The 12607-nt window shown below is 38.0% G+C and overlaps 1 protein-coding gene across 1 annotated transcript in view; it reads left to right on the top strand.

Moving 5' to 3' along the window:
* Arid5b (AT-rich interaction domain 5B) overlaps positions 1-12607 on the top strand; it is a 178677-nt gene that overhangs the window by 142257 nt on the left and 23813 nt on the right. The window contains 2 exon segments of the mRNA XM_047554478.1: positions 1679-1731; positions 11428-11525. Of these exon segments, the coding sequence (XP_047410434.1) occupies positions 1679-1731; positions 11428-11525 (151 nt within the window).

Consider the following 12607-nt stretch of genomic DNA (forward strand, 5'->3'; position numbering starts at 1 on the left):
TGGAAATAGACATGTTGAAAGTTTTCTCATTTTCTGTTTTGTCAATCTTGAGTGTCTGTAACGCCTTTCTTGTGAGATAATAATATGACGTAGCCTGATCAGGCCAGATGTTGCCTGTGAAAGACAGACATTTAAAGATGGACAAAACAACCACAAAGAGAAAAACACATTTCCTATGCCCCCAATTTGTTAAAAGATAACAAAAATATGACCTCAGGGGAGACAAGAAATATATAGATTTAAACCAGAGGTCCCAGTTTTGAATAACTTTGAGATACACATCTAAGTATCACTGTGTATAAGTAGACCAGGGATCTCAGAGCCCAGCACAATTTCATACCAAAAAGAGAAGAAATGCTGATGTTGCCCTGAGTTCACAAATGAATATATATTTTGCCTCTGTCTGGATTTAGTGGTGCACAAAGCAATGAGCCTCTGGCTTGAAATAGTATTTTCTCTAAACGCATCTTCCTAGATTAAAACCATGTGTCATTTTGATGAAGAATGTCAAACCTGTATGTTTTACATAACAATTTACATACCTAATAGCAATTGGCACTGATTGCAAGAGAACACTCACAGCCATTATAAACTTATATAACTACGAATGATTACAATGTTTGTCTGAAAACTGGTTGCTTGAAATAGAAGTAAAATTAATGTACTATGAACAGCTTTGTTGCATTATGCATTGGTTCAGATTAAATCAAGGCCGAGGCAGGGCTCTTGATAGCTTTGAAATAGTGCAAGGTTCAATGAGGCTTTGCGAACACGTTGTGTCAAAGAGCCCCTTTTTTTTTTTAATTTTCATTTTATTCATTTCCCTTACCAAGGAATGACTAGAAGTTCAATTTTCCCCCCTCTTACAAAAGAATCAAATCTGTAGCAGTCACATTCCATGGTATTTGGTACAAATGAAACAAGGTTGCTGGCAATTGGGCATAGTTGTTTAACAGTATAAACATGTACAAACCCAACAAAAAGAACCTGGACAAAAACCTATTTGCAACATCACACAGGCAAATTAGGGAATTAAGTGGGCTCATGACTCAGTTGCTTTATGAATGAACATCTTCCTTCCCTTTGACCTGTTGTGAGTTGGTTGCCTCACACATGAATTACTTGTTTTCTTTGTCATTCAAGGCACCACATGCTCATGAAATATGGTCTGAGCCTTTAATATAGTGTTGCCATCAGATGGTCTTAATATTAGGAAGGTAATCATATATTAAAGTAGCTATAATTTATTGATCCCAGAAAGGTCTTATCTGAGGGAAGCATTACTTATTACTATTTAGTCAACGGCTTCTTTCTGAAGACTGAGCAAGACCAACTCCAGTTTTGAAATCCTGGCACATTTTCTCAAGGTCACTCTAATTCAACCTTTCTTGCTCTACTGATGGCAACAGGACTAAAATTGTGTTGTCTTTTATCCTAAAAGTAGAACCTCTCTGTAGTTTTGTGACTGTTTCTTAAGAAATATTTTAAGTGGTAATAATAGATTCTGTTGTTGAATGCCCTTTGGCAAAATATTTCCTAAGAATTTAGCTCTCTGGGGTACATTAGTATTTCTTTTTTTCTCTTTCTCATTGAAAAACAGAACAAAATGTTTTAATTGACATTTCTTGGAATTATGTTAATGCAATGCTTATCTAAATACTTATTGTCCCTCTAACAGTTAACCTTTGGACTATGTTTCAAGCTGCTCAAAAACTGGGAGGATATGAAACAGTAAGTGTTTAAGCAACTTAAATGAAGTAATTTTGCAATCTAACTTTCCCCCTCTCTTTGGCCAAAATGGAGAAAATGCAAAAGCAAACCATCATTGACTGCCTTTTCAAATGGCTCTACACTTTTGGGGGTTTATTGGGCTGCTTTTGGAAACAGTCCCAATTAGTTCCAGGTTTGGCAAAATTGTAAACTTGTCGTAAAAACTACAAGTGGAAAACATATGTAACTCTCCCCTGTCAGGGAAATTAGTTGGGTCTGTAATTTTTTCCCATGTTGAGAAAGGGCTATTATTGTACAACAAGCCAAGATTGCATAAAAGAAATTTCCCTTGGCAACATACCTGACATCTGTTCATGTCTAATATGGGAAATGTATTAAAGGCTTTCAAAAGTAATCAGGATTGGCCATTAAGGAATAGAATGCAGCAGAATCTCCTTTCGTTCTAGGGCAAAGAAGCTTTATTAGACAAGGGTCAGTGCTGCATAAACAGGAAGTTATCAAACTTATTCAGAACAGGCTCTGACACTCTTTATCAGCTAATTCCAACTGACAGGAATGGGTTATTTTTAGCCCACGGGAAAATTTGATGGCCACGGATTTTTACAGCATGTATTCTGAACCAATAAAATGTTAGAGCAACAAACTAAGATTAAGATCTTGAAGTAAGAAAAAAGAGCTGCATTAATATAGCACACAGAGATGACATCTATAATAAAATCAATTGACATAGGAAGATGTCGTCACTGGAAATATTTTCTCCTCCACACAATGATCAGATTAAGTTGTGCTGTTTCTTCTGCAATTGAGTAAGAAATTATTTTTTCTTTCCTTAAGAAGTAATCTGGAATATCTCTGTACCAAAGTAAAATGACAGTAAGAGACACAAAGTCAAGAAAATAAAATTTATGTTAGCCCAAACACAACAACCAGTGTTTCTTACCAGATAAAGCATATTGTTCCATAAACTAATATAATGGTTTGATGTTAGAGGCTTGGGACAGGAAAAGATGGCAAACATTATGCAATTCAGATAACCTGGTATTTACTGTAGAGAGATCTGCTATGAACTCTGACTAGAAATTCTTTGATGTGATTATATGTATATATAAAATATATATTTAATATATGGGGTATATATGTGTGTTTATAAGAAAATACAATACTCATATGAACTACATATAAAATATGGATTTCATGGACATGAATTTATTGGAAATATTTATTTTATCATGTACCCTGTGTAAAAATAAATACTATAATTTTTCACTTGGTTGAGTCTGTTGATAGGACCAGGATATGGATTCCTTGTCACTGTATCTCATAGTTTTCCAGAATCTTGAGTTAATTATATATTTCATCCATGTGAAAAAGATAACTTAGTTGTCAACCCCACAGCCTAGACTTTTAAATCTAACTTTTAATATGAAGAATAGGAGAACACATTTTTATGAACTGTGATTGCAGATAGTTATATGATATTGCACAACATTATGAAATGTCTTTTTAAAAACTCAGGAACTTTTTGTTATTCACTGATAGGAAGAGTGCCAGCACATTTCACAGAATCAGTTTTTCCTGCTTTTGTATCTTCTGTATCTTTACAAAGATTTTTTTTTTTTTCCATGAGACAGCAAGTTGGTGTAGAAGGTACAAAAGAAACTTCTGATAAGTTTCAGGGTATTTGTGGAATCTTTCAACAAATAGTATTTATTATTTTGTTGAATGAATGAATAACAAATCACCTGATCACATATTTACAGAATACTTGGTGTGTAAAAGGCTTGTGTTAGACACTGTAAGAAAAGCAAAATATCTAAGCCTGTGGTTCTTGTCCTTAAGTTACTTACCATTCAGGAGAAACAGTAGCTATGGAACGAGGTGGAAAAAGATCAGTGCTCTGTAGAGATAAAGCAATTCCCCAGTGGGGATGGAGGAAGGAAGGCTTGATGGCTCTGATGTCATTTGAGCAGATTTGAGTGGGGGGAATGAAATGGGATTTAGAGATGAATGGTCATGGCTTTCCAGAAAGAGAGAATGAATTAAATGATGGTGGAGAATATGGAGGTAAAACAAAGTTGAGCACAGAAAATTCAAGTAAGTTAAAATAGGATGATTAGGTGGCTGGGACAAGCAACCAGGAAGGGGATTCTTTGTTGATTCTCAGTTCCCTTCCTCTTAGAATATCCTCATGCCAATTTGCATATGTGCAGATGACATATTCTGATGCCCTTGATTGAGGTGGGAGAATATGGAAATACAGATTGGTATCTGCCCTCTAGCTGGTTATAAACAGATTTTTTGGGGGGGAGAGTACTAGAATTGAACCCAAGGGTGCTTAACCACTGAGTCATATCCCCAGTCCTTTTTTATTTTATATTTTGAGACAGGGTCTCATTAAATTGCCCAGGCCCTCACTAAATAGCTTAGGCTGGCTTCAGATCTGTGATCCTCCTGCCTCAGCCTCCTGAGCTGCTGGAATTATAGGCATGCACTACTACACCCAGCAATGAACAGGATTTTTAAAGAATTCCTCCCTATTTCCTTCCCACTTTGCTTCTTTCATTGATGCTTCGTGCTGCCTGTTAGCCCCGTAGGCATGTGTGTTCACCACTGCCATCCTACATCTAAGCCTCCAGAACTCCTATGTGTTGAATATATTTTTCTCTTGGCATTTTTTGTTTGTTTGGTCTTTGTTTTGTTTTTTGTTTGTTTTTGTTACTGGGAGTTGAACCCAAAGGCTCTTAACCACTTAACCACATCTTCAATCCTTTTTATTTTCTTTTTAATTTTAATTTAATTTATTTATTTTGAGACAGGGTCTTACTAAGTTGGTTAGCACCTTGCTAAGTTGCTGAGGCTATCTTTTAACTTATGATCCTCCTGACTCAGTCTCCCAAGGCACTGGGATTACAGGCATGTTGGCATATTTTGACAAGTAAAAATTTGAGATGATCAGTGAACATTCAATTTTGAAGTCAGTCTAGGAAATGTATCCTACACTGAGAATATCCAGAGTCTGAGAGTTTAAGCTGTCATTGCAGTTACTAGAAGATACTTATCTCTGAGATTATTTGATATCAAAAACAACTATAGACGTATCATTTAGAGCTCAAAGAAATCTTAGCATCTTCTACATCAGTGACTTCCAGAAGTTACTCAAGAATTGGGACTCAAGTTTTCAAGGAGAAACTTTGAAGTGTAAGTAGTTGTTTAGACCACCAGCCCAACCTGTGAATTCTATACTGAGGCCTGGGCCTCAGAACCAGGGAATCCTCTTTCATGCTCTCCAGATGATATTAATTCAAACCCAGTGGTAATTGTGATTATTAACACTGAAGCCTACCATCTCCTGTAGCTCCTAGCTTCAAAATGGGACCCCCAACTGAGCCAAATATCAAAGATTAGAAATTTGACTTCATACAGCTACTATATAAACATGCTAGAATATTTCCAGGGTTCACAAGCAACACCAAGTTTCTGATGAGTATTTTTCGATTCTGTAAAGTGGTAGTCTAAGTTAGGATTCAACTTAGAACCATTTCACTTTGAATAAGGGAAAGTGTAGCACTGTCATGTATTTTATCTTTCCTGAATTAACCATTGTGCATAAAAGAATTCTTGCTCTGTTCCAGTTCATAGCCTCATTTTATAAATGAGTAAACTGGGACACAGGAAGATGAAATGAATTGCACGGGGTCATCGAGGGATTCTTTTAGTCTCAACAATGGTCTCAACCTCTGTAGCATGACTGGGAGGAAAGACATTCATGAATGACCATTTCTTGTCATATACCTTCCATCCTAGTAATTTCTTATATATTTAAAATGTTTTCTATATATTTGGGTCCATGTCTTGGAAAGAGGATCTAATAAATTGCTTTTGTTAACAACATCTTTCCGTCCATTCCAACATGAGCTTTACCAGATGGACTAGTTACTCGTTGAGATTTTATCTGATTCTTGGGAAAAACGTGAATTTAGGAGATGGGTCAAGAAATCTTGATAATGTAAATATTCAGTAATAATCAAAAAGTGCAAGTTTAAAATTTGTAGATGTATTACTTCTGCTGTTAACTTGTGATTGGATAAAGACATCTTCTGAAATTCCTTCTGGTTGAAAAAGAGGCCATCTTAATTGGCTTGTTTTTGTTTGTGGTTATAAACTATTCCAAACCTTCTGGTTTGAATTGTGGATTATGGATTATTTCATTTCAGTCCTTCACAACCCTCAAATTGAATTAAAAAAAAAAAGAGGAGCAGAAGTTTTATTTTAAGCCTTTATAGCATTTGACTAATGATATATACAATCCCTCAGCCTCCTCCGCCTTTGCTGGAAATGTATAAAGTGTCACTTCATTTTTAGGTTTAGAGATCAGAAATGCATTGAACAGATTTGATTTCCCAAAAAACAATATTCTGGCATTTTGATTGGTTGGCAGTGAGGATCCTTCCTCTGCAGTCATCTATCCAACTTTTCCTCCCAAACATTTGAGAATGGATCATCTACAGTTGAAGAGGCAGAACTGGATATGACTTTACTGATGAGCTATAGAGACCTTCACCTCAGTGTCTGGGGAAGCAGTTAAGGCTTGAAGAGTAGCTTGGGGTATTACCAGGATGCAGCATATGGTTTGCTAAAGCAATTTCCATTTGGCTAACCATTTGATGATAAGCCAGACACAATATTTGGAGTGAAGGCAGGGTAGGGAAATGGGTGTTGAGGAAATCTTACCCTGGAGACAGAGGGTGACACTTGGTGGTACCTTCTTTGAGTGTCGGTGAGCGGCCTCTTCTCTTCCCACCAGTGAGATTAGGACCATGATTTTTCATCTAGAAGAAGTCACTTGTCTTCTTGCTGGAAGGATTAGGCTTTGACATCAAATTCTGGCTTTGACATCATTTTCAAGACATCCTCTGAATCTAACCTTAGTTTTCTGGACAGACAAAGCCTCTGGCTTAATTCAGAGTTCTTGAGGCCAAAGATGATGTCATGTAGTTTTGAAAGGCTCCGGTTCCTGGAGTACTACCAGGAAAAAAAAGTCATCTTCCTTGAATTCAGTTGGCTCTCAAGGTGTCCTGAGAAAGAGGCTGTTTCTCAGAGCAGCCTGGGCAACACTGTGTGCAGGAAAATGCTCCTTTGACTTCATATTTCTTATATATTCTCAAGCCATTGGAAGAACCAGAGTCCAAAAAGATTTCTGATTGCTGTTTCATCACCAGGCCACAAAAATACTGGCATTATTTGACTCTGAAATCTTAAGGCTAGAGAAATCAAGGCTCCAAGAGTCTTGGGTTAACATAATGGTTGTTCTCAATTTTTCTTTTTTTTAAGTGACAGAATATTTTCATCAAATAAAATTGTGGACGGGACAGCTTCTTCCCACTCATTAGACCTGTTCTTGACCAGATTCAGCAGTGTGGAGAGTGAGTTTCAGGCCACCTTTAAAACACCACCTGGGTTCTACAGAGCAGTATGAAAACCACTATATTTATAAGCAGTGAAAATTTTATGAACCTAATAGTCATGGAGTGCTTTTCATAGTGTTCCCTAAATCCTGCCTACACCATTGAAAGAAGTAACTTTCAAGTGTCTTCAAAGTGAGATTAGAGTCACATGCACCCAGATTGGTTTATTTTACCGGGGTGTGGTCTGCTCAGTTTTTCATCCTGCTTGTGGTTAATTGCATGGAATTATGCTTCTTGCTAAATTATAAGTCCTTGAAAGCAGTGGGGTTTTTGTTTGTTTGTTTTTGGTACCAGAGATTGAACCTAGGGGTGCTTAACCACTGAGCCACATCCCCAGCCCTTTTGTTATATTTTATTTAGAAACAGGGTCTCACTGAGTTGTTTAGGGCCTCACTAAGTTGCTAAGGCTGGGCTTTGAACTCGCAATCTTCCTGCCTCAGCCTTCCAAGCCTCTGGGATTATAGGCATGTGCACCTGGTGGAACATCCCTTTTTTTCCATGCTGTCTCCTCGCCCTCTACCTTTCATCCTCTTCCATGCCTCTCTATAACCTCTCTGTAACCCGAAAATGGTCAGCAATGGTAGATGGTGATGTCACGAATCTCTGTCATCCAAGTAAAGACCTTGAAGGAGGGACGGGGGAAGCACAATCCAAGAGAAATAACTGCTTGGACAAATTTGGCCATTTTGATTTGGAAATGAAAAACTAGACATTTTCTTAAAAACCTAATATAATAAAAGATCAGGTTGAAACATAAATATAACCAGGAGGCCTGAGGTTTGGGTAAGAGAGTTGAACAAACTAGCATCGATTAAATTTTCCAGCTGGCTGGGGTTGGGGACTAGATAGCAAGAGGCAGACATTGGTTTTACCCCAGGTGGGGTTTTAAAGCTAACATAACCCCAGAGAGGACATTGGATGACAGAATATAAACCCCAAGGAAATTCATAATTAGGCACAGCTAAAACGTGTTAGTGTCGATGGGAGATTTACAGGAGGTTAAGAGATGGGTTAGAAGAGTTTCCTGCCCTTTCCCCTTTCCTTATTGGTTTTTGAGATCCCTGATGGGTTTGGACAGTGGAAGGAGTTTAAAAATTCCTTACTTTATAGACCATGGTCATCATTTAAATTTAGAGTGCATTTGGAGATGACAAAGAAAATTAAAAAAAAAAAAAAAAAAAAGATCCGTGTGCTCAAGAGAACCCTGTACTTCAAAAGCATTAAGCAGTTGGGAAGGGTGCATTTTATGACTTTGCCATAGAAAGAAAATATCTCAAAATTGTCTTATGCACCCAGTCTGTCCAGTGGAGCTCAGTGAGCAGAGAGACCACTTTCTCCAAGGCCCAGCCCTGTCTTTACTCCAGATGAAATCCCCTCCCCCCTGATAAAAACTGTATTGAAACACCAGAACCTACTAGCCAGGGGGCTAACATAGACCCTGAGCTGGCTGCACATGGCTTACTAACGCACAGTGGTGCTTCCAGCTGCCGTGGTTTCAAACCTAGTGTGAGATTGCCTTTTTCCCCTTTGGATAATTCATTATTTATTCTTAAAACAGGTTTGTCATTTTTATGAGAGCAAGGGTTTGATAGGACAATCCCTTGTCTAAATGGTATGTTGTGGGAGGGAGACAAGGCCAGTGTGCCTGCACTAAATGTCCCTATCAGCAGTGAAATGTATAAAGTGTCACCTTTTTCATGACTTGTGCTATTTTGTCTGTATGTTCATTTGTTTGTTGTTGGTATCCCCCACTAGAATCAGTCACATTGAATGTTGGGTCTGTTTTTCATCTTTGCACCCAACTGCTAGCTTAAGACCCAACAAATGGAGGATATTTGGTAAATTGTTGGTGAATGAATGAAGGGGTAGGTGGATGAATTCTGATGTAATTGGGACTTCACTGGGTCTCAGTGAACATAATACAGACCCTCTTATCCTAACCAGAGACACAAATAGTCAGAATGGAAGGAAACATAGTTTGACTTCATAGTTGACAATAAAATTTCAGTGCACGATTCCCCAATCTAACCTTTGATTCATGCTGACCTGTTAGTGGTATTTTCCCAAAGAGAAAGGCCAAAAACTTTAAAGGTTGAGAACTGATAGCAAAAGCTGTGATTTCTGTAGTCATCTGCTTCATCTGATGGAAGAGGCCCCAGAGTTCTGTTACCACCTTGCTACAAGCATGGCCCGTTCATCAGGTCATTCTGATGAGGAGGCTGCTTTGATGTTGTGGATAGAAGTTTGAGCCTTCTCTTAGGACAACCAACCATATTATGAATCTGGGTTTTACTGCTGTACTGCTGTGTGTCCTTGGGTAAGTTATGCAAGCTCTGAGTCTTGCCTCCTTTATCTGTGAAGGAGATTCCAACAACCTATCCCATAGGCTAAGAGAAGATTAAATGATAGCAAGTGAGAATCTTTTATACCATGTAAAGTGCTGTGTACAAGAGATATAAGGACGAGAGTGAAGGTTTCTTCTCAAGTGACCACAGGGACACACCTAGGCTGCTCTCTGGCCTCGCTGTGCTTTCCTGGACCTTCACACCTCATCTGAGGGAGGGGAAGGTGGAGGTGTGTTTCAAGGGAACCCAGTATTCTAAGGTCCCTTGAAACCCCTGGGAGATGATCATCTTCTTCCTCCATAGATGACCCTAGAATAGATCAGCTCAAGATTGTATCATTTAAAGATTGGAGGGAGATTGTAATTCAGTATATAATGATTTTCCAAAATTTGTATATTGAGTGTTTTAAAGGGGTTTGAAATCAAATATCTAAACCAAACCATAAATATGAAGGATTTTTTTCAGTTGTCTATACTAATAGATGTAAGACATGGTTCACTCTAATGAGAGCTACTGAAAGAAATAGGTTTGAGAATGCTTTTTGGGAAATTGAAGAATACAAAACTAACCTTGTCTTTGAGATCTTATTTGGATCTGTTGAGAAGGGTTTATGGAAATAAAAGGGTAATTTTATATTAGAAATGGAAAAGGTACCATTTGCCCTGTAATATCTCCCCACCCTTCTCCTTGGACTGCAGTTACAAAGTCCTCCCAGTTGCAAATTGAGATTTCCCCCAGCCCCACTGATGCTTTTCACCCCTTCATGAACTCTGCTGGTGCTGGGAACTCTGTGGATATTTTTCAAACAAAATTCCTGCTCTGATTATACTAAATGCCACTGGCACCTTTGCTGTGCTCTGTCCCCTACATATTCCAGTGGCACAGTTTTCCTGTAACCCAGTTTTGAAATGTTCACCAGGACCTCAGAACTTGCCCTGTCTTCCTAGTTTCAAGGAAACACTAGTCTTGCTTGGATGTAGTAAGTGTCGTGGTTTCCCCAAAGTAATCATTTGCCAGATCTTGCATCTGTTATTTTGTTAAAATCTTAATTCATGTACAAAAGTAATATTTAAAAAAAAAAGACCACAGTGAGCAGTTCAGTATATTTCAAGCTATTTGTTTTATTCACCCAACTCAATAATACACATAGTGAGCATTCTAACTTTGGAATATGTAAGTTTTCATAGGATTTGATCAATATCCCATTTTCCTGACCTAAGTAAATAAAAATAAACAGCTTGTGACATGTACAGTTTCAGATTTGTGGTATTGTTTTGGTAGTTATAGGAGCTGGCATAAAAATAGAGCCTGAGATGACTATAAATTCCTCAACCAATTGATCACTTTAATCTATGTAATCATTTTATTTATACTTTAAAGTAGGTAGCATATCACATAGTTCAAAAATCAGAAGATACAAAAGCATGTTTGGTGAAGAGTTCTTTTTTTTTTTTTTTTTAACCCCTGGACATGACCACCCCCCTCCACCAGCCTTAAGCAACCAGTGTTAATTTTGATCCATTTAAACTGACAAACTAAGATAAAGTTTAGTGGAAATGTGATTTTATTTTGATGATTTTTCACATGAGGTGAAGGAACAGGGTATGAGTTTGGGACCATGGGGGCAAACCTGAATAGCCAGGGAGATACCTTAATGAAAATGCACAAGGGTGACAGAAATATAGAGCCAAAAGTTGAATTCCATTTTTACTGTAAAGTGAGATCTTGCTATAAAACCACAAGTCTCCCCATATACTCACTTGGACTTCTCTGTTTCTGGGTTTCCAGAACAGACTGTTCTCTTCTGACTGTTGCATATGTATTGAAGCCTGGCACTGTGACTCTCTGATGGTGCTAGATTGAATTTCTCATTGCCATTTTTTCAGATAACAGCCCGCCGTCAGTGGAAACATATTTATGATGAATTAGGCGGTAATCCTGGGAGCACCAGCGCCGCCACTTGCACCCGCAGACATTATGAAAGGTAAGGAACCGTTTCTTGGAAAGTGTGAAATTAAAAGCGTGTTCATTGGAAGACTCTCTGGTCAAAGATAAGACAGAGGAAGTCTAAAGGACCTTTTAGGAAATAGAAAATATCCCTATGGCATTTTCTTTGCATGTTGCCCTGTGATTTTTAGAGAACATGACTTTCTCTAGTTACAGGATCTAAAATTAGATGTTCTTTTAGTTTGGTTTTATCCTGTGACCACCTGTCTGTCAATGCCTTCTTTCCCCACTGCAGGCAAAGATTACTCAGGATGTTTCTGTAGGTTCATTTACCATGAAACATTTGAGCTTCTGGAAAAAAAAAAAAAAAAAGAACTACTATGTTACTATGATGTTGCTATGTATCTGAATTAACATTTAAAAGTAAGTGTTCTTAGGATAACTGCACTGGTCTCAGAGAGGGTCTGTTGTTTTTTCCCATTTTAGTATTTTTTTTCTTCTATGGCTTTGCCTTTGTCCCAAGAAATCTTCTTGCCAAACTATGTGTGGCTTAGTTTTCTAACAATTTTGCCTGTTTCAGAAGGGTGGTGATAAGGAAACCAGGAAGCAATGCAAGAGTAGCCTCCTGAGGGTGGTGTCTGCAGGAGTCTTTCCCCTTTGCATTAGGACTGGGTTACCTACAACGATGACAATGGGTTTACAAATGTGTGCATCATCTTTGCTCTGCTTCAGGCTTCATTGGTTTAGTTTGTACCAACTGTCTAATAATTGGCACCTCCCTGTCAAAGTGCATTGATGGACTGAGCAACCTGGTTTCAAAGTCAGACCTTGGGAGATCAAGTAGAAGTGTGTGTGTGTGTGTGTGTGTGTGTGTGTGTGTGTGTGTGTGTTTTAATAGTGGCTATGCATGGAATGATGTCAAAACATAGCTAAATAAGCTGAATAAACAGACCAGTTCACTTGCTACTTTGAAAGGTAAAACAACTCCTAAATTTACCTGTTGTTCTTCTTATAGTTGGTTACCATTCCCACTTCAGTCTAGAGCAGCAACATTCACCTTTGGATTGTATGTGGGCATTCTCAGGTGATGCCATTTAACACATCATTCTTAGTTGTGTT

The sequence above is a fragment of the Sciurus carolinensis genome, chromosome 5, assembly GCF_902686445.1.
Source record: "Sciurus carolinensis chromosome 5, mSciCar1.2, whole genome shotgun sequence".
NCBI lineage: Eukaryota > Metazoa > Chordata > Mammalia > Rodentia > Sciuridae > Sciurus > Sciurus carolinensis.